We start from the raw sequence: 26,397 nt of genomic DNA, 5'->3' as shown, positions 1-26,397 counted from the left end.
GGTTTTAAGACAGTGCAGATAGAGTAACTCCACACAATAACTGGGAAAAGCCAGGCCATCCCTCATTTCTGTTTTCAGGACACAAAACTGGAAATCTGGCACACTAGATTCAAGATCTAGCTGTGCTAGACACTGATAGTAGTCTAGTATTGCCACTGAAGTCATAACAAAATGAGTCTAGTCTCCAAGCTCCTGCTGTGGAGCCTTAGTTTGTTGTCAGATTGCCGTTAAGGAACAAAAAGAATGAAAAAAAATAAACCATTTTTTGGTGAGGAGGTTTGTATCTTTAAACATGTGCCCGGAGCAGAGCTTGCTTCTCAAAAGATGAAGGATGACAAACAGGTAAGAAAGGTGGGTTGGGGGCTTGTTTGGTAACCCAGCAGAGTCAGAATGACTCCCAACATGTGCATCCTGTTACAATGCCTTGTTCTCCAGCCCCTGCTGCCTCATGGCATGAAAGTCCTACACTAAGTGACATGTGTGAGGGCAGAAAGCAATGCCTGGTTTGACTGATGAAAACCAAGGCTTGAAATATCCCTGGTTATGAATTATTATCATCCTACATAATGAATTGAAGCTTTGCAGAGCTCTAATCAAACCAGTTTCTTACACACTATAAAGCCAGTGTTCTTGTGTGTTTCCAAAGGCACAAGGTTGTCACCCTACAACCATGCTCATCCACACAGCCTGTGCCTGTTACGGAAGCTGTTTCTCAGTCCAACTCCTGCAGCAGCTTGCAACAGTACATGAAAGCAGAGTTGTTAGCAGCCAGCCAACTTCTTACTCCCTCTGTTTTTTCCTTAGGTGAGATCCTTTCCTGCGGGTCTGTCATTTGTGGAGCTGCTTTCATTGCACCTCCTGATTATAGGTAGCTTCTCTGTTGGAGGCCTTGCTTTTAGATCTTTGTAGGTAAACTTGTGTTACCACAGTTAGCTGACATAAGGTCTCTGGTTCTAATCTGAAGGCTCTTTCTAAGCCCATCCTAAAAGCTACCTAACTAGTTCTTAGTCCTTGAAGCCTTAGCAAGCTGTTTTCTGACCCCTTCCAGTTGCTTACAGCTGTGGTGTGGTGTGAGGAGTCCTGAGAAGAAAGAATAGAGCTTTGGTAGTGAAAGGTCCATTGCAGTCAATACTCCTAGCATGGCAGAACTGGCTGTACTCGTAAATATGCAAGATGAGTTGTAAAATCTCATTGCCACTGTGAAGAAGAGATGTCTAGGCTTAGTAATTATAGCCTCACCTCTGAAATACTGAAGATGGCTTGTGTGGGGAAAATAGCAAGCATGTAAAGAAGCAAGCATGTCAGTAGAAGAATGTGAGAAGAGCGTGAAAGCTGATTTGTGCTGATTATCATATTAGAAAGTTCTTCTTACAGAAGGGTGTGTTTTGGCTGCCAGAAACAGAAGAATCCTGCCTTCGGCTCTGATGATTTTGTGGTGCTGACAGGGAAGGTGGGAGAATAATTCACAAAACAACACTGCTGAAGTTAAAAAGAAAAACAAGAACCCCCCAAAACAGGTAAGAGTGTGCCTGCAGCTGAAGTAGCAAATCACTGAGAAATACTCCCTTATTATTCCCTAGGAGTGTTTAGCCTTTTGTTACCTGCACGTGATGTTGAAATTGCAGTTTGAGTGAAATTTCCTGGACTTTTTCTTCAAAATGGAACTTCATGTATTACAAGGTCCTGTATGCTGTTATTTCTGTCTGGTATAGGAACAAAATAATTTAGAAGTTTACGGCAGTTAGGGAACTCCTGAAAAGGTAGGTGTGAGGAAAAACCCACTGATTGCTGTAGTTACAGCAGCAGATTACAGACCGTGTTGTTGGAGGGCCTGCAGGAGACCAGGTCATGACTGCCGCCTGCTGACATCCAGTTGTTCAGTTCATCTAGTGCCAAGGCTGGCTACACGCTTGCTTAAATTACCCAGGTTATAAAAGGTGCAAGAGAAGATAGGACCTTAGTGGCAGTTCTGTGTTGTTTTCCGGGTGTCTAAATGTGCTGTGAATCTGCTTCTGATGAAGTGGACGAGTGAAGTCCCATAATAGCTGAATGTGTACTTCAGCGAGGACAGGTATCTTTTCTGTTAGTATCTGTGGTCAGTAAAAGCATGACAGCGGTATCCTGCTCCTTGTCAGTGCAAGCCTGTTTGTACTAAGGATCCTGGGCCTGTGACATTTGCTTCCCAGTTTGCATCCAAAATAGCAAGAACAGAGTGGTGATCTCAGTATGTCTCCAGAAAACCACTACAGTTTTTTGATGTGAACAAAGTATTCTTTTCAAGTATTGTACAGTAAAAATATTTTTAAATTCCACATTATCTATAGTTATATTTCTATAGTAATGTCTTTTTATAGATGTATTCTATAGCAAATAGTGGTTGAATATAGTATAGTATTGGAATAGTCACTATTCTCACCATAGGAATGTCAGAATTCATGACTGCTGTAACTCTTATTGTTTAGTTTTGGGGGAAAACTCCTACTTTCTTCCAATCTCTCTCACCAGTATTTGGCTAGAGCTGTCCTGTGTGCTTGAGGTGGTCTGTTATAACAGCGCAGCAGGCAGGGCTGTCTTCCTGCCTCAGAGCTCTCTTGCTTTCACCGGCAATGGCAACTCTGCCTATTCTTGAATAGCACACTAAGCCTAGGAGCCCTAAAAACCAAATTGATGACAGATATTTTCATATCCAGTTTCTATAGACACCCTTATTTATAGGCACAGAATATACAGCACACGAAGGCATATGTTGGGGATTGAATCAAAGGCTATTTAATGACTGGAGCTGTCTTCACTGCAGGCTGGCTGAGGAGCCAGCACATTTGCTTCTAGAGTCCCTGCCAGCCTTTGCAGAAACAGAAGGCTGGGATCACTGACCTGGTACACTGCTCTAATACGGATCCCTGAGAGAGAATACTTACACAGTACTGCTTAAACCTGAGAGTGAACGCTGAACTGATGCCATAATGCCAGCCTGTGTGAAAGATGCAAGGACAATTAATGATCAAAACATTGATGTCCACTCTGAATTCTATAATGGGTGTTAAAGTAACTACTACTCACTTATACCACTATCATTTCTTAGTGTACTTAGTGGCTTCTGAAGCTTTTCAGGTTAGGGCAAACCAAGCAGTTAAAAGTTGGTTGTCTTCTAAACCCAGTATGCTTAAAGAAACAGGGGACCTGTTTGTACTCAGTGATTGATCTGGGGGTAATTCTAACTTTAAAGGTATGTATGCTATAATTTAAGACAAAACTTAAGAACCTGGCTTACAGTTTTCTGTCACATGATGTTTCATGTTTTTGTCTTGCTGTCGTTACACAAGGAAATTGTGCATTGAGATCATGTTGTATAATAAATGTTTATGCACACAGTATTTTTCTTTTTCTGCACAGGTAGGTAAAATTCGTTTCCCAAGTTGTAGCATAACCTCTGATGGTGCACACTGGTATTCACAAGAACTGAGCTCTGCTGCTTTTCTGCAAGTACAAAAGCAGTAAAAAAAATATTTCTGAAGGCCAATAAATGTTTTTTTTAAGAGAAACCTGTTTTGTAAGCTCAGTGAAATTGCTGCCACTGTCCTCATTTTACCTGAAAAAAATTGTACTCCTGATTTCAGAATCAAATCTTCATCTCTCACTCATCCCAAACTTTAAAGGCACTTTAAGTACTTATATGTACTTCCAGTATTTAGTTTTTAGCCTTTTAAGTCCCTGTGCTCTACTAATTATTCTGCAACAGGGTAATATTTCTGAAGTAAAACTTGGGCAGAATACCTCCAGTTAAGACTCTTGCAGTCTTAAATGGCAGGAAACACTTCTGCTCTGCTCTACTTCGCTGTATTTAGTATGGCACCCATTTATTTTCAGCTAAGGAAATACAAGTATGAAGTCCTGTGAGAATCTGGTCTTTTCTGTGTAGTGCACATGCATACTTACGTGCTTACATATATACTTACGTATCTTAGCCATCAACACTTTGAGAACAGAAAGGTAAAAAGCTGACAAAGTGCCTACCTGTGATACCACATCCTACAGAGAGTTACCACATCTTGTGTGATGATGCCTTAAGCCAAAGACCTATGTTGTTACAGCTGTAATTCCCCACACGGGCCTTATTCTAACAGCAGTGGCTGTGGAACAGGGGTACCCTACAGCTGCAGCTGCACGAGTGTGTGTTTATGCTGAAAAAGAACAAAGCTGAATAGGACACAACGTTAGCCAGCACTTCTTGGCTTACCAGTACTCCTTCCATGTTGTTCCAGCCTCAAGGCTGAACAAAAAAATTGTGTGCTATAAACACAGTTCACTTACTCTAGTATATAATTGGAACAACAAAAGTCATTCAAGACCCAATGATCCAGTGATGAAAGGCAGGATAATAAAGTGAGTGAACATAATTACTGAAAAGAAAGCATTGAATTACAGTTGCAGAGACAGGATGGGATTATAGAAACTTTTCTCTGTTGTTTACATAGGATATTTTTCTAATATAGCCTCAGCAAATACAAAACACACGAGTGATCTGGACGTGGGCTTCCCTTAATGAGCTAGGTGAGATCTTCTGACACAACAAAAATTAGCTACCTGATGGAATTATTATATATCTAGGATGGCACAACTGGGATTGCTTAATGTACACATATGCATGTAACAAGAGGAAAAAAATGTTTTCGTTTTCTACCAGGACTATAAAAACTATATAAAACACATACTATAGGAAAAAAATTGTTTTCTGGAAACTCCAGGTCGGCCATATGAATTTTTAATGGCTGAAAGAATCTGAAATCAATTCTGGTTAAAGTGGGTTCTTACCGTGTCTGGTACTTGACAAGGATGGAAAAGAAAAGAATATGGTCATTTTTTATGTGGCTCTATGGTAGCCTATAAAATGCAGAAACTCTATCTTCTACTTCATGTAAACTTGAGCTGTCTTACGGAAAAAAATATTCTGCTTTCTGACCCTTAAGCCTTAGAAAGCAGAGAACCACGACAGTATTTCCCATTGCAGCTCAGTTGTATAGTAAGAATTCACCAGAACTAACTTGTTTTTGCTGTGTATCATATTCTAAAAGAACCCCAACCACTACTTATTTCAGGCCTTGAACGTCTTTTGAAACATTGACATTTAAATAAGGTAGATGTTTTCTTACTAGATGTGTTAACTTGTGAAGAATACATGGCAAATGTTAACAGTCAGGACTCTTGCAGTATTAGTCAATAGTCTGCAGAATACACTGATTGTAAACATTTGTTTAGGAAGCATTCTTCTTTATGCCCAACTAACTAATTTTTGTTTGCAGCTGGTAACATAGAGAAGTCTAGAGCTTAGAAAATGATCAGGACAAGGAGTCTGTTTGATGTTGGGGATAAATATTTAATATCACGTTGAAGATTTGCCTTTAGCTGTTTGTTATCCAAAGTGTGGTGGCTCACGTACAGATGGAAGAAAAAATCAGTAATGAATTCTAGCACAGAGACAGTCCAAGGTTGAAAGTATTTGGATTTGGAACATCACTGTTTTCAGATGCAAAGTTTCAGTAAATGAATTAAGTTCTTCTGCATTCCTGTTGAAAACTTTTAACTATGAAGTAATTTTAAGTCTTTTTATAAACTGATAAAAATATATGGAACTTCCACAACTAATTAAACCTGAAGCATGCCCATGAATGGGAAAAAAATTAAACTTGCCAAGTTTAATCAAAACATGATCTTTCCAACTGCAGACCATGTAAAAACAATATGTTGTTTAAAACTTTTGCTATATCTTCTTGATTCTATTTTTATGCCTTTTAGCAGCAGTAGAAGCTAAAAGAGCCAAATATATCTTGGAAACTTTGTTGTTTCGGTACAAGGCATGACAGCTAAGCACTTCAGTGACACTAAACAGCCACAGAAGTTTTTAATTAAAGCAAAATGGGATGTGAAAAATAAATTTAAAAGCAATCGGGCCTCCATATATACATGCCACCTACTGTATAGCATAATTGTATTTTGTGTTTTATCATGTGCTGCCCTTGCTTTGTCCATGTGTAGTTACATGAGAAGGAAAAGGTACAAGGCCAGCTGCATGTAACTTGAGACATTTGGCACGGCTGCCAATGTTTACTTAATACCCCTGCAAGACCTAAGCCCTGGAGAGTGCTTGTGCCCTGCTTTGACTTGAGAGGTTCTGTAGCATTCAGTCAAAACCTCCAGGTGGTCATGCTTGTCCACCCAGTTGAACTGTCACACTAGAGTGATGCTAGGAAAGGAGTGGAGAATAAAGGATAATAAATGCTATCTACATTAGGTAGCTACAAGGAGAAGTGGAACAATCTTGGGTTATATGATGAGAGTAAAATTGAAATTTACTCTTACAAGAGGAGGAACCAAGGAATGATGAAATATTTAAAATCAGAGCATTCATTCAGGTACTATTTTGGATTCATCTTCCACTTGGTTTATTGGTTGTACATGTGAATTTGTAGGTTTTCCTTTTAAAATATGAAATGAATTTTAAGTATCCAAACAGTTACTAAGATACAACTCTAACTCTTTTGAACTACATCTGGCATTGGGGGTAGGGGAGTACATTCCAAAATATTTGTTGGCCAATACAATTCTTCCTCACCTCTAGAGATTTTTGATTATTCTGTGTGGGGTTTGTTGTTTGGTGGTGGGGGTGTTTGCTTGTTTTTTTTTTTTTCTCTAACTTGATTTCTGAAGAATGAGGCAATGCTGACACCTCCATGATTCTGCAGAAGAAAACTAACAGACCTGGCTATTTCAAGATGTTCTTGTGTCTTAAAGAACCAGTTTAAACCCTTGATTAGTAAAAACTGGATCATGTAATTATGGGAATTTGTCATCAGACAACAACTATACAACAATGTATAAAATAAATAAATTTTTATATGGCTAGGAATAAAGGCAAGATTTTATTACTCTGCATTTCCCCAAAGCTGCTTCTTGAAAACTGTCAAATCACCCAATGGAAACTTAGAAACTGATGTTATCTACAGCTGTTTCTTTCTGTTCTGAAGCTCATTTTTTTATCCATATGCATCCATTTTGTTTTTAGCTTAGGAATTTTAAAAATTTGGATGCAAAAAGAATATCATAATCTTAAACTTTATTAGCAATTAAACTAAATCTTATTCCTCACAGCCTAAATGAGTATCAAAACTAGTAGCCTTGACAAAATAAGTCTGTGTACAGGATATTTTGATGAGGAGAGCAGTGTTGTCTTTTCATAGTAGTTACCTATATACTTCAAGTGACTAAACCAAAAGGAAGTGATAAAATAACTTTTTACAAAAAGCTAAAGTAGGATTAGAGCCATAGTAAAACCAGAAGGCTGTGAAGCACTTCCCGTCCTACTAGTTTGTTTCTGTTAGGAGAAATAAGAGGAAAACTCATTCACAGGAATAAAGAAACTGTACAGATACCTATGCTAGGTTATTTTTTATTAGATTTTTAACAGCAGGATCCTAGAGTATGTAACCATAACCTCATTCTCCAGCAAGAAGGTAGGAAGTGGGAACTGAAGTTATAAACATACATACAAAAACTGACCAAAACAGAGTCTGTATTAATGTCACAAATACCAAAATTTTCATTTTTGACTGTGATTGAATTTTAAGTTTGATTTAGATGTGGAAATGTCTGTTTTATTAAAAAAGATGCAATACATTCTCTTCTCTCAGATTAATACACTGCAAAACCACAAAGCTACAGCCAACCCTGAACACAGGGGAAGAAGCATTTGCATGTCTCATTCACTAGAATCTCTTCCTTTTATTTCTTGCTACCTCCTTCATAAAATAAATTACTTGTAGATAACATATTTACAAATGTATAATACTCACACTACAGTGACTAGTCATGCCAAATCTAAATACACGGAGAGCAGGGAGATATCCATCTGATGTTCTCAGCAGCATTTTATTGAAAATGTGAAATATTTCAATTTTGAACACCAGACACTTTGTTGTCCATTGAAAAGCTATGAAAAATATTACCCTACAGAGTGGAAATTCTATGAAGATGAATGAGGAGACATTGCAATGTACAGTGTTCATTATTAAATTAAAAGGCACTTGCTATCCTGCTTGCCTAAAGATTATATAAAAACCAAAACCCCCAAAACATGTCTGCAGAGAAAGGAAAAGTGGCAATACCAAAAGAGATTAAATATGTCCACAGAATACATTCATATGTAAAAAAGACAATAAAGTTATGACCTCATAACTTAAGCAGATGCTTCTATGGCATAACTTAAAATTTTGAAAGTCAATGAAACACCGAGTCTGAAGTCCTGGATGTTTTTTCTTATTTAAAAAAATAAAGGAAAACACAAACCACTAAAGCTCTTCAAAGTTCTGCTCATCCAGGCACCACCACCAGTGCCACAAGACAATCTACTCAGGGGCAGGAGCAATGTAATTCAATAAACCTATCCTGCTGCCAGTTCTTAATTTTGTTTCTTAACAACTGACTAGACAATAATGCAACCCCAAAGCAGAATATTCATCAGGTAAAACTGTTTGTCTTTCAAACAGACAATCCCTCATTGTGTTTCTGCATTGCAGAGTGGTTTGTGTGCATATTCAGCCACAGGCTGAGCGCCACATTCAAAAAGTGTTTGAAGAGACAGAAAAAAATAAGGAACTAGTAAGTGGGTAGGCAAAAGTGATACAGTCCACATTTCTGATCAGCTCCAATGTTTGTAGTTGGTGTATCAGAAGAGGGACATGCAGAATTCATTTGCAGAAACACTGAATGCCTCCACCAACACGCTTTCATCTCCCCACTGTTTAACAGAATTCATAGTCACATATGCCTGGGAACTCAAACTACTTTTCATCTCTTTTATCCTCTCATGAATGTAATCAGCCTTTTATTTTCCTCATGGTGTCTTCCACTTCCACAGCTTCAGAATATTTGCAATCTTATCTACCTCCAGTGCCGCTTAGAGTTCATCCTAGTGACAAGAAAACAATTAAATTACACTCAAAGTACAAATAAAAAAATTGAATTATTGAGGGTTTTTTTCCTCTTAGATTATTCTGTAGTGCTTATTTTTCAACTGGACAAATTGTTTCTTAAATAAAATTCTTAAATAAAATTCTTAAATAAAATTCTTAAATAAAATTCTTAAATAAAATTCTTAAATAAAATTCTTAAATAAAATTCTTAAATAAAATTCTTAAATAAAATTCTTAAATAAAATTCTTAAATAAAATTCTTAAATAAAATTCTTAAATAAAATTCTTAAATAAAATTCTTAAATAAAATTCTTAAATAAAATTCTTAAATAAAATTCTTAAATAAAATTCTTAAATAAAATTCTTAAATAAAATTCTTAAATAAAATTCTTAAATAAAATTCTTAAATAAAATTCTTAAATAAAATTCTTAAATAAAATTCTTAAATAAAATTCTTAAATAAAATTCTTAAATAAAATTCTTAAATAAAATTCTTAAATAAAATTCTTAAATAAAATTCTTAAATAAAATTCTTAAATAAAATTCTTAAATAAAATTCTTAAATAAAATTCTTAAATAAAATTCTTAAATAAAATTCTTAAATAAAATTCTTAAATAAAATTCTTAAATAAAATTCTTAAATAAAATTCTTAAATAAAATTCTTAAATAAAATTCTTAAATAAAATTCTTAAATAAAATTCTTAAATAAAATTCTTAAATAAAATTCTTAAATAAAATTCTTAAATAAAATTCTTAAATAAAATTCTTAAATAAAATTCTTAAATAAAATTCTTAAATAAAATTCTTAAATAAAATTCTTAAATAAAATTCTTAAATAAAATTCTTAAATAAAATTCTTAAATAAAATTCTTAAATAAAATTCTTAAATAAAATTCTTAAATAAAATTCTTAAATAAAATTCTTAAATAAAATTCTTAAATAAAATTCTTAAATAAAATTCTTAAATAAAATTCTTAAATAAAATTCTTAAATAAAATTCTTAAATAAAATTCTTAAATAAAATTCTTAAATAAAATTCTTAAATAAAATTCTTAAATAAAATTCTTAAATAAAATTCTTAAATAAAATTCTTAAATAAAATTCTTAAATAAAATTCTTAAATAAAATTCTTAAATAAAATTCTTAAATAAAATTCTTAAATAAAATTCTTAAATAAAATTCTTAAATAAAATTCTTAAATAAAATTCTTAAATAAAATTCTTAAATAAAATTCTTAAATAAAATATTTCTTAACAGCTGTATGTTATCTTTTGAGTTACATCATCAATCTCAGTCTTGCACTAATCAGCCTCTGTAATTTGGTGCCCCCTTGCTAAATCTAGTCTAAGGCTTCCACTTAGGATACAGTGTCTGTCAACCCTCTATCTTTAACACAGCTGTCCCATGGATATCTGTAAGTTCTGCCAAGTCTTGCCATAACAGATGTTGCAACTTCAGTACTCTCCGCTACATCAGTGGATATGGAAAATCAAATCTGAGCAAATAATAATAAGCAGAACAAGGCTGGAATTAAAATGTACATTGTACTATTTGAAGATATGGCATTTAATACTTCACAGATAAAGAGCAAATGCTAACATAATTTTAAACAGCTATTTTTTACAGTGATGTGAGTCTTTTGCAAAAGACCCAACAGTAAGTATTCTTACCTTATTTCTAGATTTTTTTCTTTTTCCTTTATTTTGAATTGCTTCTAATTTTTCATTCAAAAGGTCAGCAATGCCTTTTGCGTCTCTGCTGTCTATATATTCCCCAATAACATTTTTCTTAAAAAAAAAAGAAAAAAAGTTGCGCAATATTACCATGCTCTACACTGAACAGAAAAATCTGCTTTCCGATAAAAGTCCAGAGGAATGCAGGGAGGAAGACAATGGCTCAGGTAGGTTGGTTTATGTTTCACAGATATATTTTTTTGTTTCTGTTTAAACAGTGCTAGTTGTCTTTATAGTAGGAACCACTCTTAGCTGATAGTTTTCAAAACTAGACAAATATTGTCTTGATACTTAAGAGAAACCTGAAATAACTATAATTTTCTCACATTTATTGAGCTAAGTATTTAATGTAGACAGCCATTACAAGTCTGCCACTTTGTGTTCATGAAATCTGTCCGTGTGGGTTGCTACTTTGAGACCTGAAAAGCCTTTACCACAGAAGCCTCATTGAATTTGATGGATTATGTGGGGAAGGGTTTCTAGAATTTCCCGTAGGAGAGTCAGTTAAAAAAAAGAAAGTACAATTACAAGAATTGGCTTGACTATCAGAATGCATTAATACTTTCTTTTCACAGTAATACATTAAAAGATGACTATAATATTATTGAAATTTAATAGTTTTACACGAATAATGGCAATTTCCTAGAACCACCTGGATGCTTTTCATTTTTTTCATTTATTACTACTAATCTGTTAGTAGGAAATGTTGATCTCAGTCACACTGATAACTGAAATATTTGATAAGGTTTGGTTTTGAGACAGAACACAACTGAACACTTTTTATCAATTTTCTTAAGTCAAAATCGTAACAAAATGCTATGGTTATATTGAAAGAGTATCTCTCTTTAGCCAAAATGAAATTGTCCATATTTCAATTATCGAGAGACTTTGCCTGCTTCTGGTAGCTGGTGGTGGAATTGGTAAAGGTTGAAAAACACGCTGTCACGAGACCCCTGTAAAATTAAACCCTGGTTCTGGTTAAGCCCACGTTTTAGTTATTGTTCGATTAATATACAATTTATTATTTTTCTATAACACATTATTACGGCATTACTGTCCTATCTGAGGTATTACTGAAATTGATTATTACTGTATCTCCAGAATATCTAAATAATGCACTTTAATACGTTACAGAAAGAGTCTCATATCTTGATGTGAAATGAAATATATCTACTAACAGTGCATGCTCACCAGCATACACAAAAGGAGACACTTTACCTTTGTTCCTTGGTAGGGATAAAACTTAACAGTAGGATAGGCTCTGATATCAGCAGTTTGACAGGTCTGAGCATATGCCTGACAGTCCACTTTTCCAGCTTTTACTTTTCCTTTAACCATCTAAAAAGAAACGTTTATTAGAAACAAACTGCACAGCCCCACGGGTGACTGTAAGCAAATAACCTGAATAAGCTGCAGTGCAGCTAAAAGTAAACAAAAAGTGTTGCTAGATCTTTTCAGTTTTTCAGAGTAGTTGCTTGCTTGCTTCTCAAACTTGTATCAGAAGTCACTATGTGTTCTTCTGATTTGAATTCAGGGCAAGGCATGTCATAGTTCCAAAGGTGACCCCATCATTAGCTGAAATCTGTCTCAAAAGAGGGGGGGTGTGTGTGTGTGTGTGTAAGAGACAACACCCACCGGCATGTTGGCCCTTCTATGAGAAAGAGGCTTACTTGGGGTGTGCGATTTTTGGATGATTGCTAAGAAATAAAGTGCTGATTAATTATATTTTCACTGTTACAAGTAAACCAATCCACTAATACAGTTAAAAACCTACCCTTGCAAGGATCTCAAACTCGGGAGCAAAATTTTGGCAAGGTCCACACCAAGGAGCATAAAAATCAATGACCCAGTGATCTTTTCCATTCAGAACTTTTTCTGTGAAACTCTGAGGAGTCAGGTCCACAGACACTTGTGGTAGATATCTGTGGAAAGACGAACAGTCATAATCCATTCAAAACTTTAAGCATATCCAAATTCCCTTTAAGCACAAGAAAAATTTCTGAAATTAAATCAGTAATTTGGAGGTCCCTACTTTACACTTTGTACTACAAAATAATCCCTTTTTTAAAGTGGTAGAAAAAAAATAATAATACGGTCTTCAGAAAATGGCTGGACAGTAAGGATTATGCTATTTCTCCACATTTTAAAAGCTTGAGTTAAAAGATGTGGAAACTTTAAGATATTAAATTAAGCAATACATATACCTGAGTGTTTCTAATTCTTGATTTACGTAGCGTTTAAGTATTATTTTTTCCAAGCAAGTGAACTCTGTAAGTGGCTTGTGAACAAAGTTAAATGAAGTAACTTACCCCAATGCCCAGCCTCTCAGTGAATAGGAATCTCTGTGCCATCCATTGTAGCTACTGTAAAAATATTGAAAACAAAAATCTAATTGCACAGTGGTTTGATTTACATTTGAAAAAACCCTACTCTGTAGAGCGGAGATGGTTAATGAATGAACTTAAATGCGTACGTTTTAAGATATAGTTCTAGCTTGCTTTCAAATCCAAATAAATGTCTCATTAGTACAGTTCAAAGATACAGAATTAAGGACTAGAAGAGAAGAAAATAAAATTCTGTGTCATGAGAGTAAGAAACTTGGTTTGGAGCACACAAACTTTCATAGCTAGAACTATTTTGAATGAAGGATCTTTGGTAATGACTCCAGATAAAATTTCAGGCTCTAAGAAACATGAGAATTAAATTGAAATATATTAATATATTTTCTAGTTGATATTCATTCATTACAATAAAACAATGATATACATTTCCCTCAATTTGACAGCAGAAAAGCCAGACAAACTGGTTACTTGGCTAAGGATTTATTTTTTCGACTTTCAGGACATTGCTTAGTTTTGAAATCCAGAGACGGGTTAGGAACAAAGATTAATTCAGGATTCATATCCATTAATTTACAACTTCATAACAAAATACTGTTCAGTACGGTTACCTGATCAAAATCTGACATGACAGTTTTTGGTGATCTTTATTTTAAGAGACAAATTTCTATATTTTTGCAGGAGATAGCTGATTCATGATTAGGAATTTAGCACTTAACAATCATACTCACTAACTTACTTGTTTTCAACAAGGAAAAAAAGCCTGCTTTTAAGAGAAACCTTATATAGAAGAACTGAATAAAAACAAGCAGTCCAATGATGAAAGCTACTGAAGTCTGCTGTTACACACAATGATGAAAAGGCATTATAATTTATTATCTGCCAGCATTTAATAGAACTTTACAATTTGTAAAATAATGAAGCAACAGATCTGCTGTTTCAGATGGTTACCTATCTTTAAATATGCGTGTGCTTCCTGAAATCCCTGAATCTTCGAACGTTACTGTGAAATGGAGAGGACACGCGGTTTGGTTTTGCCCAGATTTTATTTCCCATAGAATTTTGTTGGTTTTTTTTTTTTTTAATTATTAATATTTCCATGCTAATGATACAACGAATGGGATGACTAGATATACAATGGACAATTTTCACAATGGTGCTAACAGACTGTTGGCAGGGAGGATGATCAGATGGCTACGTCACTATTCTCTAAAGATAAAGCTGTAATCAATTAGGCCTCATAGTATTTTTATATTATGTGATTTAAACAATCTACCTTAACAGGCAATTAAAGAGAAAATTAGAAAACTGACAAAAAACTGAGGCAGTCTCACTTCAAGTTACTGAAATACAAAGGCAAACTAAAATGACACTAGTTTGAAGTAACCAAGTCAACAACATCTAGGACAGTAGTATCACAACAGCCTATTTTAATAGCTGTGATGAACCTTTTCTAGACAACAGAAAGTGTGCATTCATCTTGTTCCACATCATCTAGTGCTTCCTAAACTGAAGCAAGCAACTTACAAATACTGATGAGCCGAGTTTGATTTTTGAGGAAAGAGTCTTATTTCAGGATATCCCCGAACACTTTCTTGGTGACAGAAAGAATAATATTTTTGACAATCCACACTGCCAACACTGATTAATCCACTTAACATCTGAAAAAAACCAAGAAAGCCTATGATCAAAGATGCTAATTAACATTACTACAATTTCAGTAATACTTCAGAATTTAAGTCTTAATCACTTAGGGGGAAAAAAACCCAACAAAACAAACCAAGATTATCCCAAGGCTTTCTTTTTTCCTGTAAACGGGTCACTGGTATCTAACGGGAGCCAGCCACCCACAGGCATTCCCATCATGAACATATATTTGAGTATAAGCTGCACACACGTGGCTCATGAGGCACCATGCCTCAAAGGTACATGAGTGTGATTATTTAATATAAGGACCACCGTATTATCCTGTTTCATACCATAGGTTCAGTAATTGCAGCAGGTTCTGGTACAGTGCAGATGTGCTATTGGTTGTACAGTTGGCCTCTGACTGGAACATACTGTATTTGTTGCAGAGGCCCAAACCACCTGGCATGGGCAGGGAAGCTGACCATTACTGAATGTGTACTGTGGAGCTACTCATACTTCACAGATGTTTGACCAGAATACAATAGAATCCTAGCTAGAACTCCTAGTCTAGCTGAGTTCTAAATGTCTGAAAATCATGGACTTGTTTCCAAAGCCCTGGGGTTTTTTGGCCCAGAGTTTCTAGTTCAAATTCCTGGAAACACGTCCAGGAAAACCCAGATGGCTGTCAGTAAAGTAATATTAGCTTTATAAATGAGAGAATACTGAAATGGCCTTGCAAAACAAAAAGACTCTCCCCAATCCCAACAATTCCATACCGAAGTATGTGTAATTCAGCTGACAATCAGCCTTAGAGTGCATGGTATTTAACATTTATTTACTTTCAGTGAAGATCTCAGAAAAAAAATCTTCCTAATATAAGAAATAATTCAGATGGATAACACCAAATTCCTTTAATCTGAAATTCAAGTCAGAGGTTTCACCAAGGTCTAAACACTATCTTAAAGATGACTAATGATCATAAAGAATACTGAGGATAAAGAATTGGTTGAAATAATGTTACTTATGTAATTTATGGATAAATCTTTTTTTCATATCTTGTTTTAAGCCAGTGTTGTCTATATAAAGCACTACGCATCAAGGAAAGTTAGTTACTCTAAAATTTCTTATATCTTGGAAAACATTTGTATCACAGCAAAAACTGGATTAGAGTATCCATGTACCAAAGCTTTTAAAACAAAGACAAAAAAATTTGTATTTGAAACACTATAAAACTGCCAGGTAGGAATTCCCCGTTTTGTTCACAGTATTAATCACTAGATTTTCTCAGTTGATAAATTTCTAAAGATAGCAGTTGTACCATCTCAATAATTCCACAGAAGAGGACACAAAAGCAGGAAAGTGTCATGTTTGACTGGAACTTACCCTGGCCATTTTTTTCCATTCTGGCATTAAAGCCTGACAAGGTCCACACCATGGAGCATAGAAGTCAACCATCCAGATTTCCTCTCGTTTTCGTCTCTGAACTAATTCAACAAATGTCTCTGGTGTTAGGGAAACCACTGATGGATTCCTAAGATCCTAAGGTAAAGATAGTTACAGACATGTACTTTGCAACAGTAAGTTATCGTGTATCTAGTGTCATTGCATACAAACAGACTGGACCAGATTCTGAGAATGTCCTTCTTTTAGTGAAATTTGCTTGCTGCTGTGATAGGCAAGACTCCACACCACTGAAAGGCATGCAAGCATCAAAAGTTATCCTTCAACTTAATCATATGCCTGATTTGCTGAGAAAAGCTATCAAAAAAAATACAGCCAGGCTGTGAAAGGGAGGTTTTCTACCTCTTCCTCCATAAAGGGAGGCAAAAGGCAAGAAATTCAACTTATCTGGCAAGAACAAGCACTATGAGACTCAAGCACGCTATTTAGGCTGGCATGCAGAGGAATACATGTGGTACACCAGGGGCCTCTGAGTATCAACTGAAAAAGACTGATCTCCACCTGTTCCTGCACGTGTGCTCTTAAACATACTTTTCCTGGGCTACCTGGAGAGAACAAACAGTCTTTTCAAAAGTGGAAAATAGCCTGCGGATATAACGGTGAGAGAACCTGAATGCTGGAGGGAAGATGGGTGCCAGAACTCTGACAGCAACAACGATGAGTACCAATGATGCACAGTTCTGTGAGTTATGGAAGTTCCAGAAACAGCTGAGAAGGTTGTGTGCAGGGCAGCAAGCTAGTTGACAAAAATGTGAACTTCCCTCTACATCGGAGTGTGACACAAGGCATTTATTTTCACCTTAGTATCACAGCCCTCCATACTTTTAATTCCTTTATCCTCTCTTTGAGATAGAAAACATTACTATGCAGATTGGAAGGGACTCTCATTTTGGCTAATGATCTCAAAGAATTCATTCGGTGTCCCATCCCGGACTGACAGTTGCTGTATCACTTTTCTTGCCCAAAGTTTTCTCACTTTTTATCTTACTAGTCTATTGAATTTTAAAAAAAATCTTAAAATCTTCCAACTAAAGAACACATTTGTGAGTGAGCTGCATATAGATAACTACTGCAACAGGGATTGTAATTTACATACCTCTATAAACTCCAAGATCTGCTCAGCAGAGTGATGTCCTTCATATTCATGAACATCAGACTGATTGAACACAACTGTTGTTGGATAAGCTCGAATGTTATGCTAACAAAACAGACAATAAGAAATTGCAAGGAATGATTAGGTTTCTTGCTCCTTTAGGTTCCTTTACCTGCCGTTGGTATTAGTTTGTACAATACAACTGCTCAGACTTGCATGCAGATGAGAATGTGAAACCATTACAAGTCAGTACAGAAAAGGTGCCAATTGTATTCAGAGATGGCATGGTTTGTTCTGAATTAAGAAAACAGCCAGTAGCTCTTTTGCTGTGATCCACAAATACAGGAATTATTCCACAGGCCTTCTAAGACTTAACTTTAAAGCTATTCCTAGTCTTCGGGTAGAAACACTTGTACTGTATGAATAACTGTGTTGTTTACTATTGAACACAGATGCTTCCATGATTTGATGTCTTCAAGATGTAAATACATCTAAATAAAACTTTAAAAAGCTTGTCCTTATTTGCTCATTTTTCATGTGTTTTAAGACATTCACATTTTAAAGATAAATAAAAACATTCTACCATAAAAAGCCCTTATGAACAATGTGCAGTTGCAGGAAAGCTGTCAAAATGTAGTATTTTCTGGAATTCAGAAAATGTAGTAATTTCTACCATGATAAATTCAGTGGAGCAAAAGTTAAGCAAATTTAAACATGGAAAATTGGTCAAGACAAAAAAAAAAAAATTCATTCAATTACTGTATCTGTAATAGGTGTAAACCGGTAAGTAATAATCTTTACATTTGAAATTGATTCTACCCTTAAGCACTACAAAACAAAAAGCAAAGTCAGTTAGGGTGACTTAGAAGTGGTTTTTCAGACGTCTTCAAGGAGTGTTGTATTTCAATACAAAACTTGTACTTTTAAATGTTTACTGATTTTTATCCTATGCGAAGAACAAAAAGAATGCATGTATCTATTTATATACACACAGGAAAAAAACTTCCTGGGTCTGCTTAAATTATTTTTTTCTCTTAAAAACCCCAAGAATTATTAAATTCTGACACTTCGAGTCTTCCAATAACACTATGAAATCGGAGCAAAATGTGACCTGTATTTTGCATTAATATGTTATCTGTAGTGGTTACATAGCTTGCTCCTTTGAAAAAAAGTTATGAAACAAGTGTCCTGTTAGGTGTACTACATTTTAAGCAAGTAGTATTAAAGAACAAGCATTATCTGCCCCATCACCCTACCAGAAGAAAATAATATTCTTTGAAAGGATTATTTATTTTTTAGTTCCTGCAGCTTACCATGTTGCAAAGTCCTTCATGGACAGTACAGTCTAGTGTTCCAAATTTAAGCTGGCCATAAAGATGTTTTGATGCTTTTCTCAGCTCTGGTAACAAAGCTCGACAAGGAGGACACCACTAGAAAACAAAAGGCAAGTAAGTGCAATTGCTTTCTCCACAGTTGGCTTTCACGACAGCTAAGCTGTTTGAGATGAATAACATGCTGCTGTGACAACAGACTCTGCTAAATACAAGCGCCACACAATCTAGGAATGAGTGCTGCCAAGGAATGAGAAATTACCCTACCATCTCATGATGCTGAGGGACACTTTCAAGATAACGCTAGTATTTTGTTACATAATTACGTAACAGATTTTAGAAGAGAAACGTAGCTATTAAATATTTACCGGTGCAAAGAAATCCACAAGCCACGGTTCCTTCTCTTTGTCAGGAAAATTCTGAGGTCCCAGCGTAATAACATGAGAGTTGACACTTTCTTTGGCAAACGCAACAATATCATATAAGATCTTCTTTCCTTCAAAGAATAAAGTAGAAAATAATCTTTTATTTTTTCCTATGAGAGATCTCATTAAAAAAAAATCAGTGATAGCAACAGGAGTCCTTTTGTTCCCTTGACTGATCTTTAAGCTTAAATAAATTAAACAAGTACTGTCTTGCTTTTTCTCAGGAAGGCAATGTTCAACTGTCCAAAGCTGCACAGGTAAGACACACTCTAGGTTGTTGATATTTGGCTAAATATTAAACTGAATATTTACCCAATATTAGCCAAATAAATGTTTTATGCAAGACAAAACATGTTTTTGTCAAAATGACTTTTTTTTTTTTTTTTTTGTGACTGGACTATTGGCTGTTTTACCATCTTACCAGTATTTGTTGGAATTAAAGAGTTACCATTCTAGATACACTTGCCTTGGCAAAGGTATTGACACAGCGAAGACTTCAAGCAAAATAAGTGATACTGATAAATTGCAGCTATTCAGATGTAACTGAACTTCCTGCTGACACAGCTCCAGTGGGCAAAGATCATGTCTCTTCATACCCTTCACGTACATATTTTTCAGCAGAAACAAGCCCTTGTGTCTTGAAATGAACCAAGAACTCCAGGCTAATTAAATCTGAAGTCACTGCACAATGACAAGATTTATTACTGTTCTTAGGTTTTACACTGCTGAAGCCCTTCAACACAGCCTATAAAAAAGCCCGATTCTTCTGAGTATTATATCGTTACAAATACTGGAGCAAGATAACTATTGGCAAATGTTCTAGATGCCATCTGTTTTGTAAATAGTAAAAGCATTCAGAAAAGAATGTACATACCGTAGTCCAATATATTTCTCTTACACTATTTGTAATCTATGCCATTACAAAAAAGATCTAAAAATACTGTATGTGTATGACCCTTTCTTGGCCTATCTGCAGGAGTGGAAATTGCAGAGTACAGAAGGTTTTTGCCAGCAGCAATCATTAGATGTATGGGATCACCTTTCCCCCTTAGATACGACTAATCTTTTTTAAGTGGTCAAAAACTTTTCTCCTTTCTCCTTTGTTACAGTATTGAGGTTCTGACTTAAATCTAGCTGTTTCTAATACTTCAGAAGCTGAGAAATGAGAACTTCGTCTTGCGTAATTCCCTTGTGCTGCATTCTGGATGAAGCTACACCTATTGCTGCAAGCTACAGTTTTGCTTCCAGGCTCCATTCTTGTTCAACCAGCATTTTTGAATCCGTTCACTGGTACGCAGGAGTACAGTGAAATTCCTTCCTTTCCTGGAAGGAAACGGCTACTTTGGAAATGAAAATGAGAGGTAAAAGTCTCAAGATAGATTTTCTTGGATGGAAGTCACCAAACATAGAATTAATTTTAGTGCAGTGACACATTAACCAAATCCAAGTTTCTCAAGTGAGCAGCACTGTGTAACTAGCATGTTAAGCCTCTATGAAGGGCGTGCCTTACAGCATTCTTTGGTTATCCCACCCAAAGCAGACACTGTCCTGATCAGCTTCAGAGATTCCGTTTGTACGTAATTATGTAAATGATGTTGAAACAGACAGGATAGTAAAGACAAAAATACATCTCTTGGCATATGATCCCTGCTCACCCAGGAAAAGAAGAAAACAAACCAAAGGAAGTAAGTTTGTGCAAGGCTACAGTAAGGTCAGAGGAAAGATAGCAAATATTAAAACTATAAAACTGTTCTTTGGGAAAACAAATGCAGTTTGCCAAAGACAGTGTAATCTCAAAGTGATGATGTAATGATTTACACTTGCCAAAGTTTCCCTTACCATGATGAATTTCATAATCTCCAGTTCCTTTTCCTTTGAAGACAGCTAAACAAGGTTGATAGACATACAGTTTACTGCAGATAGTTGGTGAGGAAAGACAGTCAAACTTGCCAACCTATTTAACAGACAGTGTAATTTTTATTAAGGCATCTTAATTTATATAGATTAACATATTTTGAAAGGCATTAAGGGTTAAGAATAAAAAAGTAAATATATGGAGTAGTAGCCTTTTTATAAACAACAGAGGTCTTAAGACAAACTACGATGTTTAAGGAAAACTACTAGCAAGCTATATTAGGTTGCTTGCTCATTAATTTAAAGGTCAAAACTGGGAATAAAACCCTAAAGAATACTCTTTTTTCCCCCCTCCAAATAAAAGAGCAAGGAAGCAAAGACACACCTAAATGTGACATTAAAATTATTCTAGTCAGGCAAATTTTTTTTAAAAATACATACCTTGTAGAATAATACTATCCATATGTCTTTAGTACAAAGTTTGAATTTGGTTTCTTTTTATTAATAAAATTTTTAAAGATAATGATTGTTTTTTTTCAAAGATAACGAATGGATTTTGTGAATAATTCAAACACAGTTTCACATACATCAATTTGGTGTTGAAGTGTTAACTTTTAATTGTTACCTGAATGGGTTCTACAACATTTTCCATGAGAGAGCAGATTCAAAAGATAATCTTTCCTAACTACTTTTAAATTATTCGAACTATGGAGAAATTTTACTGCTTGCTTGAAATTAAAAGCTTTACTACAGATCCACCACATGACAGTATATCTCTTTCAGCACCAGAGGTGGCACAATATTAATTAAAAAAAAATACTGACTCGTTTTCAGAATGTAAATGGTATTTAACATAATGAGTAAGCAGTCTTACCTGAATATGTTCATCTTTAAGCAAAAATTTAAGTTTCTTAAATTCCTCTACATTTGATTTATCACTCCCCCCAAACTGGAAGAAAAGCAGCCATCGGTGATGAGCCAGACGGTCCTTTAAACGAATGGAAAACAAAACCACAACAAAAACACAGATAAAAAAAAAATTAATTATTCCCAACTTATACCAATTTGTAATTCATTTTATAAGGGCAAATGCCCAGTTATTCATCTGATCTCTGAGTGGCCTCCTCCACTCAGTAAATTCTTTCATGTAGTCCTTCCACTAAACTTCCTTTTACTGCATCATAAGCCGGAAAGAGAAAAAAGCCTGAAAATAAGCTTGTTACTTGCTACCCTCATGCTGGGTTTGTGTGGCAGGGTTTTTGGTAGCAGGGGAAGGGGCTACAGCGGTGGTCCCCTGTGAGAAGCTTCTTGAAAGCTCCCCCAGCTCCAAGTCACACCCCCTCTGTGCAAGGCTGAGCCAATTAGTGACACCAGCTGCACCCCCTGAGGTAACATATTTAGAAAGGGAACCTGAGAGAGGGTGGGGAACTTTGAGGACAAGTTATAAGAAGGACACTTATGCGAACACTGAAGTCAGTGGAAGGAAGGAAGGAGGAAGGGGGCAGGTGTGCCAGACCAGAGAGCCCTTGTGTATCCCAAGTGAGACAGCAGGGCCACCCCCCCGACACTCATGGAGGTCGACAGCGGAGCAGACGCCCCCAGGCCTACATGAAGAAGCAGGCCTCGCTGTTGTAGCTCAGTGCTGGGAGGACTGCAACGTGTGGAGGTGACCCATGCTGGAGCATCTATCTCGAGAAGCATGCACCCCATGGGGAGGACTCATAATGGAGAGAGTTTGTGGAGGACTGACTGGAGCAGGGGGAATGCAGAGGAGTGCTTCCCCCCAATCTCAGAGAAAGAGGTGGCAGGACTGACAGCACCCTCCATCCCCTGCCCCTGCATCACCGAGGAAGGAGGCAGAGGTATCGGGAACAGAACTGAGCCCAGGGAAGAAGGGAGGGGTGTGGGGAGGTGTTTTTAAGATATAGTAACACCTCTCACGGTCCCATTCTGTCTGTCAAGTGGTTTTGTTAGTGTGTGAATTAAAGTGATGCTCTTTTTCTTCCCCTAACAAGTCTGTCTTTTGCCTGTGACTGTTAATGGTGATCAATCCCTCCCCATTCTTATCTCCATTCCAAAGCTTTTTGATTCATTTTTCTCCTTCCCACCACTGGGAGGGAAAGGTATGAGTGAACAGCTGTGTGGTGGGTCAGTTGCCCTCTGGGCTCAAACCACAACACCCTTCTATACTTTTTGCTTCCACGTGCATTTCCTATTGTAGATCAAGCTGCTAAGTGCTACTACAGGTGTGAAACGAGGTTTCGTCTTTTTGCTCTCCAAGAGATGAGGAAATTTTATGACTTCTAATTTCAATTCATATATAATTTATCATGGATTAAAAGTATTTTATTTTTTTTTACATTACTGACAAAATACATTCAAAGTGAAGTTCTCTACAAGTGTAGTTGATGTAAAAAGTAACCAGAATGTTACAATTGCAGAGTGAGTTGCAATGGCAATTTCTGTGGTTTTCTATCTTCCTGTTAAATATACCCTCACCCCTTACTTTAGTTCTTTTGCTAAACACAGTAAACATAGACAAACCATGTTAAATAATTCTGGCTACAGAGGGAAAAAAAAAATTTCAGTGAAATAGAAGTTTGCTGTGACAACAGGAATTGAAAAATGTAAAATGTAATGATAAAAAAATATAAAAATACATTATTTAAAGAAAGCTTTAAAAAATTTTAAAAATTTACCTCTAATGATGCTGCAGAGATAATTTCAAAGTCTGGCAGATGCTGCATTACTTCCTGATATATTTCTCTGGCATCCAAGGAGTTAAGAAACTAGAAAGGAAAGTTAGCTATGGTTAGTATAAGGAATTACAAAAATCATCCTGATTGTTTATGGTTAGTAGTCAAAGTGTCAGGGAAATTATTCTGATTTGTTCCCTTCCATCAGCTGAAGAGTATGTATGTCATTTGATCACAGACATCAATCTTAGAATAATGCATTTTACTTTGTTTTCTTGCAATATTAAAGATACCATATTTTGCCAAAACAGGGGCTAAAAGTCTCAAATTCAAATTTCAAACCAAATTTTACAACTAAGTTTACAAGATCTCCAACCTAGTCTTACAGCATTCCTTAACTGCACTGTACAGATTTAAATTTCAGTAATTTTTAAAATTTAGGAAGTTACGCGAATCAGTAACTCAGTTGGTAAGTTACAAGGTTGAAAGTAGGTAAATTACAAATTAATTTCCTCCTTTTAAAGGTAACAGTAGTGACAATAAAGGAACGAGCCATGCTTCAAACTGAGAAGTGTCTCCCATACAAGTGTAGGAGGAGGTTGCAATATTAGAATAGAGCCAAACAGCATAATCCGTAGTGACAGACATCGTAGGAGTACTTTTATCACACATGTCAGTACTCCCTTCAGAGCAGCATTTCTCAAACTTGTGATAGCTGGGGCATATTCTTTCTGGAATAAAAACTGGGGGCACATGGCAAATCATAAAATAATTTAGGTTGAAAAAGACCTTTATGATCATCAAGTCAGACTGTTAACCTAACACTGCCAATTCCACCACTAAACCATGTCCCTCAGCACCTCATATACGCATCTTTTAAATACCTCCAGGGATGGTGAGTCAACCACTTCCCCGGGCAGCCTGTTTCAATACTTAAGAACCCCTTCTGGTGAAGAAATTTTTCCTAATAACCAACCTAAGCCTCCCCTAGCACAACTTAAGGCCATTTCCTCTTGCCCTATCGCTTGTTACTTAGAAGAGACTCCCAAGCTTGCCCAGGGTAGCTGGGTAGCAGCTTTAGAACTGGCTCTTGGGCCTGTCACAGAGCACATACCACCCCTGGATTCCTACAGCTGCTCAGGGAGGCTCCCAAGGAGCTGGCAGGCAGAGCTACATGCTGCTGCTACTGCAGTGTGCTCCGGCTCGCTCTCCCAGCATACCAGCAAACTGGGGACAGCCTCCAGGGGTCCCTGACTTAGAAGCCAGGAGGCATATAAACTCATACCAGGGTGTATAAGCTTAGAAGAAAGAAGTAAAAAACATCTTTTCAGTAGTACATAGTCGATCTGGAAATTGTTTATACATTCCTTGGTCACTGTCATCACTTTATTTTATCTAAATACAGAATGGTTGAGAAACATTCATACCAAAACACCTCCTTTCTCTCTGTTATTTATGGTGGCTCCAGGTGGGAAGTACGCTGTAGTACTAGATGAGATATCTAAATTATCACAAAGCTCACCCTGGGTGCCACAGTCCATCCAGCCTACATTAACAAGACCTTCCTGCAACAAAAAAACAAAACACATACAACCACAAAACAAAACCAAAACCAAAGAGTATTTTTTAATTTCAGGTTCAGAAATGATTTTGAAAATCCCAACATAAGCAATTAGATATAACATTTAGAAAATGAAAAGAAATTACACTAATTCATTAGTTAACATTCATTCATATTTTAGAAAATTATTTAAAAATTTATTGCTATTCCAATAGCTATTAAGTCAAAATATTTCACTCTTCTGAAAATTAATGGGTGAAATCTTGGTTCCACTAAATTCTGTGAGAGTTTTAGCTACAACTTGATGCTTTCCCTTCCGTTGTTTTAAATATAACAGGTAATGCTTTCAAAGTGAAATGCTGCTTACCAACATGCCAGCTAGCTTAAGGCGTGTTTGGTAACTCAAGCAATCTGCAAAATAAAAATGATTTCTTTACAAACATAAAACTTCAAATTATTAGTGCACTAAACCTACTATTGTTTAGAATTACCCCTTCTTCCCTACAAAGGTATGCTATTTCAAGAGCCATGCTTCCTGGCTATTCATCCGGTATTTCAGTGACTTCAAGTTGTAACCTCTAGTAATCATCACTTGATGGTTGTCTACTCAAGTTAAAAATAAAATGAATAATGTTCCCTTGATTCATCAACACAGAATTCTCATTTTAAAAATTTTAATATATTATTTACTATACTAAGACTGACCTTTCAAATTTCATCTTAATGTTTAAAAAGAAGCCAGAAGAGGTAACTACATACCATCTTGGAATGAGATTTCAATGGAAATATCAATTTTCTGTGATTCAAATAATAACTCATTATAATAAAAACATTATATGCTCTAATTACCCATCCAGACTTTGAATAGTTGACCTTCCGATGCAGATTTTTTTCCAAAATAAGATGCATCAACCTCAATTTAACTGGACCAAAGTTGAAAACTTAACAAAAGGACTGCTACTTGATGTAAATCCAAGAGTCCAGCTCTGGTTATTCAGTTCACAGAACAAAGGTCTCTTCATAAAACTGAGAAATCTTTGTTTGTCAAAGGTGTAGCACATTTACTTAGCTCTACCAGCTAATGAAGGCAACTTTCTCATATACTGTATCCAATACTGACTGCAAGAAAGGCAGTGACAAACAGACAGAAAAAATAATGTAAATCTAAACACTGTCATGACATCAGTGGTAAGAGCCAATTACTAGGTCCAAACCTCTTCAAAGAAAATATTCAACTAATTTTTGCATATTGGTGGTTTAAAGGCGAAGTACACCCTTGCTTCTACTCAGCTATCATGACAAGCTGGC

General features: G+C 35.8%; 1 protein-coding gene across 1 annotated transcript in view; it reads right to left on the bottom strand.

The window, feature by feature from the left end:
* Nucleotides 1-6,238: 6,238 nt before the first annotated feature.
* DNAJC10 (DnaJ heat shock protein family (Hsp40) member C10) overlaps nt 6,239-26,397 on the bottom strand; it is a 28,309-nt gene continuing 8,150 nt past the window's right edge. The window contains exons 9-23 of the mRNA XM_074911031.1: nt 25,457-25,500; nt 24,956-25,093; nt 23,532-23,621; nt 21,707-21,820; nt 20,818-20,932; nt 18,922-19,049; nt 18,536-18,652; nt 17,226-17,327; nt 16,052-16,207; nt 14,567-14,700; nt 13,010-13,063; nt 12,475-12,622; nt 11,919-12,038; nt 10,638-10,754; nt 6,239-8,962 (exon numbers count right to left, since the gene is read on the bottom strand). Coding sequence (XP_074767132.1) covers nt 8,951-8,962; nt 10,638-10,754; nt 11,919-12,038; nt 12,475-12,622; nt 13,010-13,063; nt 14,567-14,700; nt 16,052-16,207; nt 17,226-17,327; nt 18,536-18,652; nt 18,922-19,049; nt 20,818-20,932; nt 21,707-21,820; nt 23,532-23,621; nt 24,956-25,093; nt 25,457-25,500 — 1,589 coding nt within the window. The 3' untranslated portion in view covers nt 6,239-8,950. The remainder of the gene's footprint in view (nt 8,963-10,637; nt 10,755-11,918; nt 12,039-12,474; nt 12,623-13,009; nt 13,064-14,566; nt 14,701-16,051; nt 16,208-17,225; nt 17,328-18,535; nt 18,653-18,921; nt 19,050-20,817; nt 20,933-21,706; nt 21,821-23,531; nt 23,622-24,955; nt 25,094-25,456; nt 25,501-26,397) is intronic.

Source organism: Athene noctua, chromosome 7, assembly GCF_965140245.1.
Source record: "Athene noctua chromosome 7, bAthNoc1.hap1.1, whole genome shotgun sequence".
NCBI classification, from domain to species: domain Eukaryota; kingdom Metazoa; phylum Chordata; class Aves; order Strigiformes; family Strigidae; genus Athene; species Athene noctua.
This window is presented reverse-complemented; position numbering and strand designations above follow the sequence as displayed.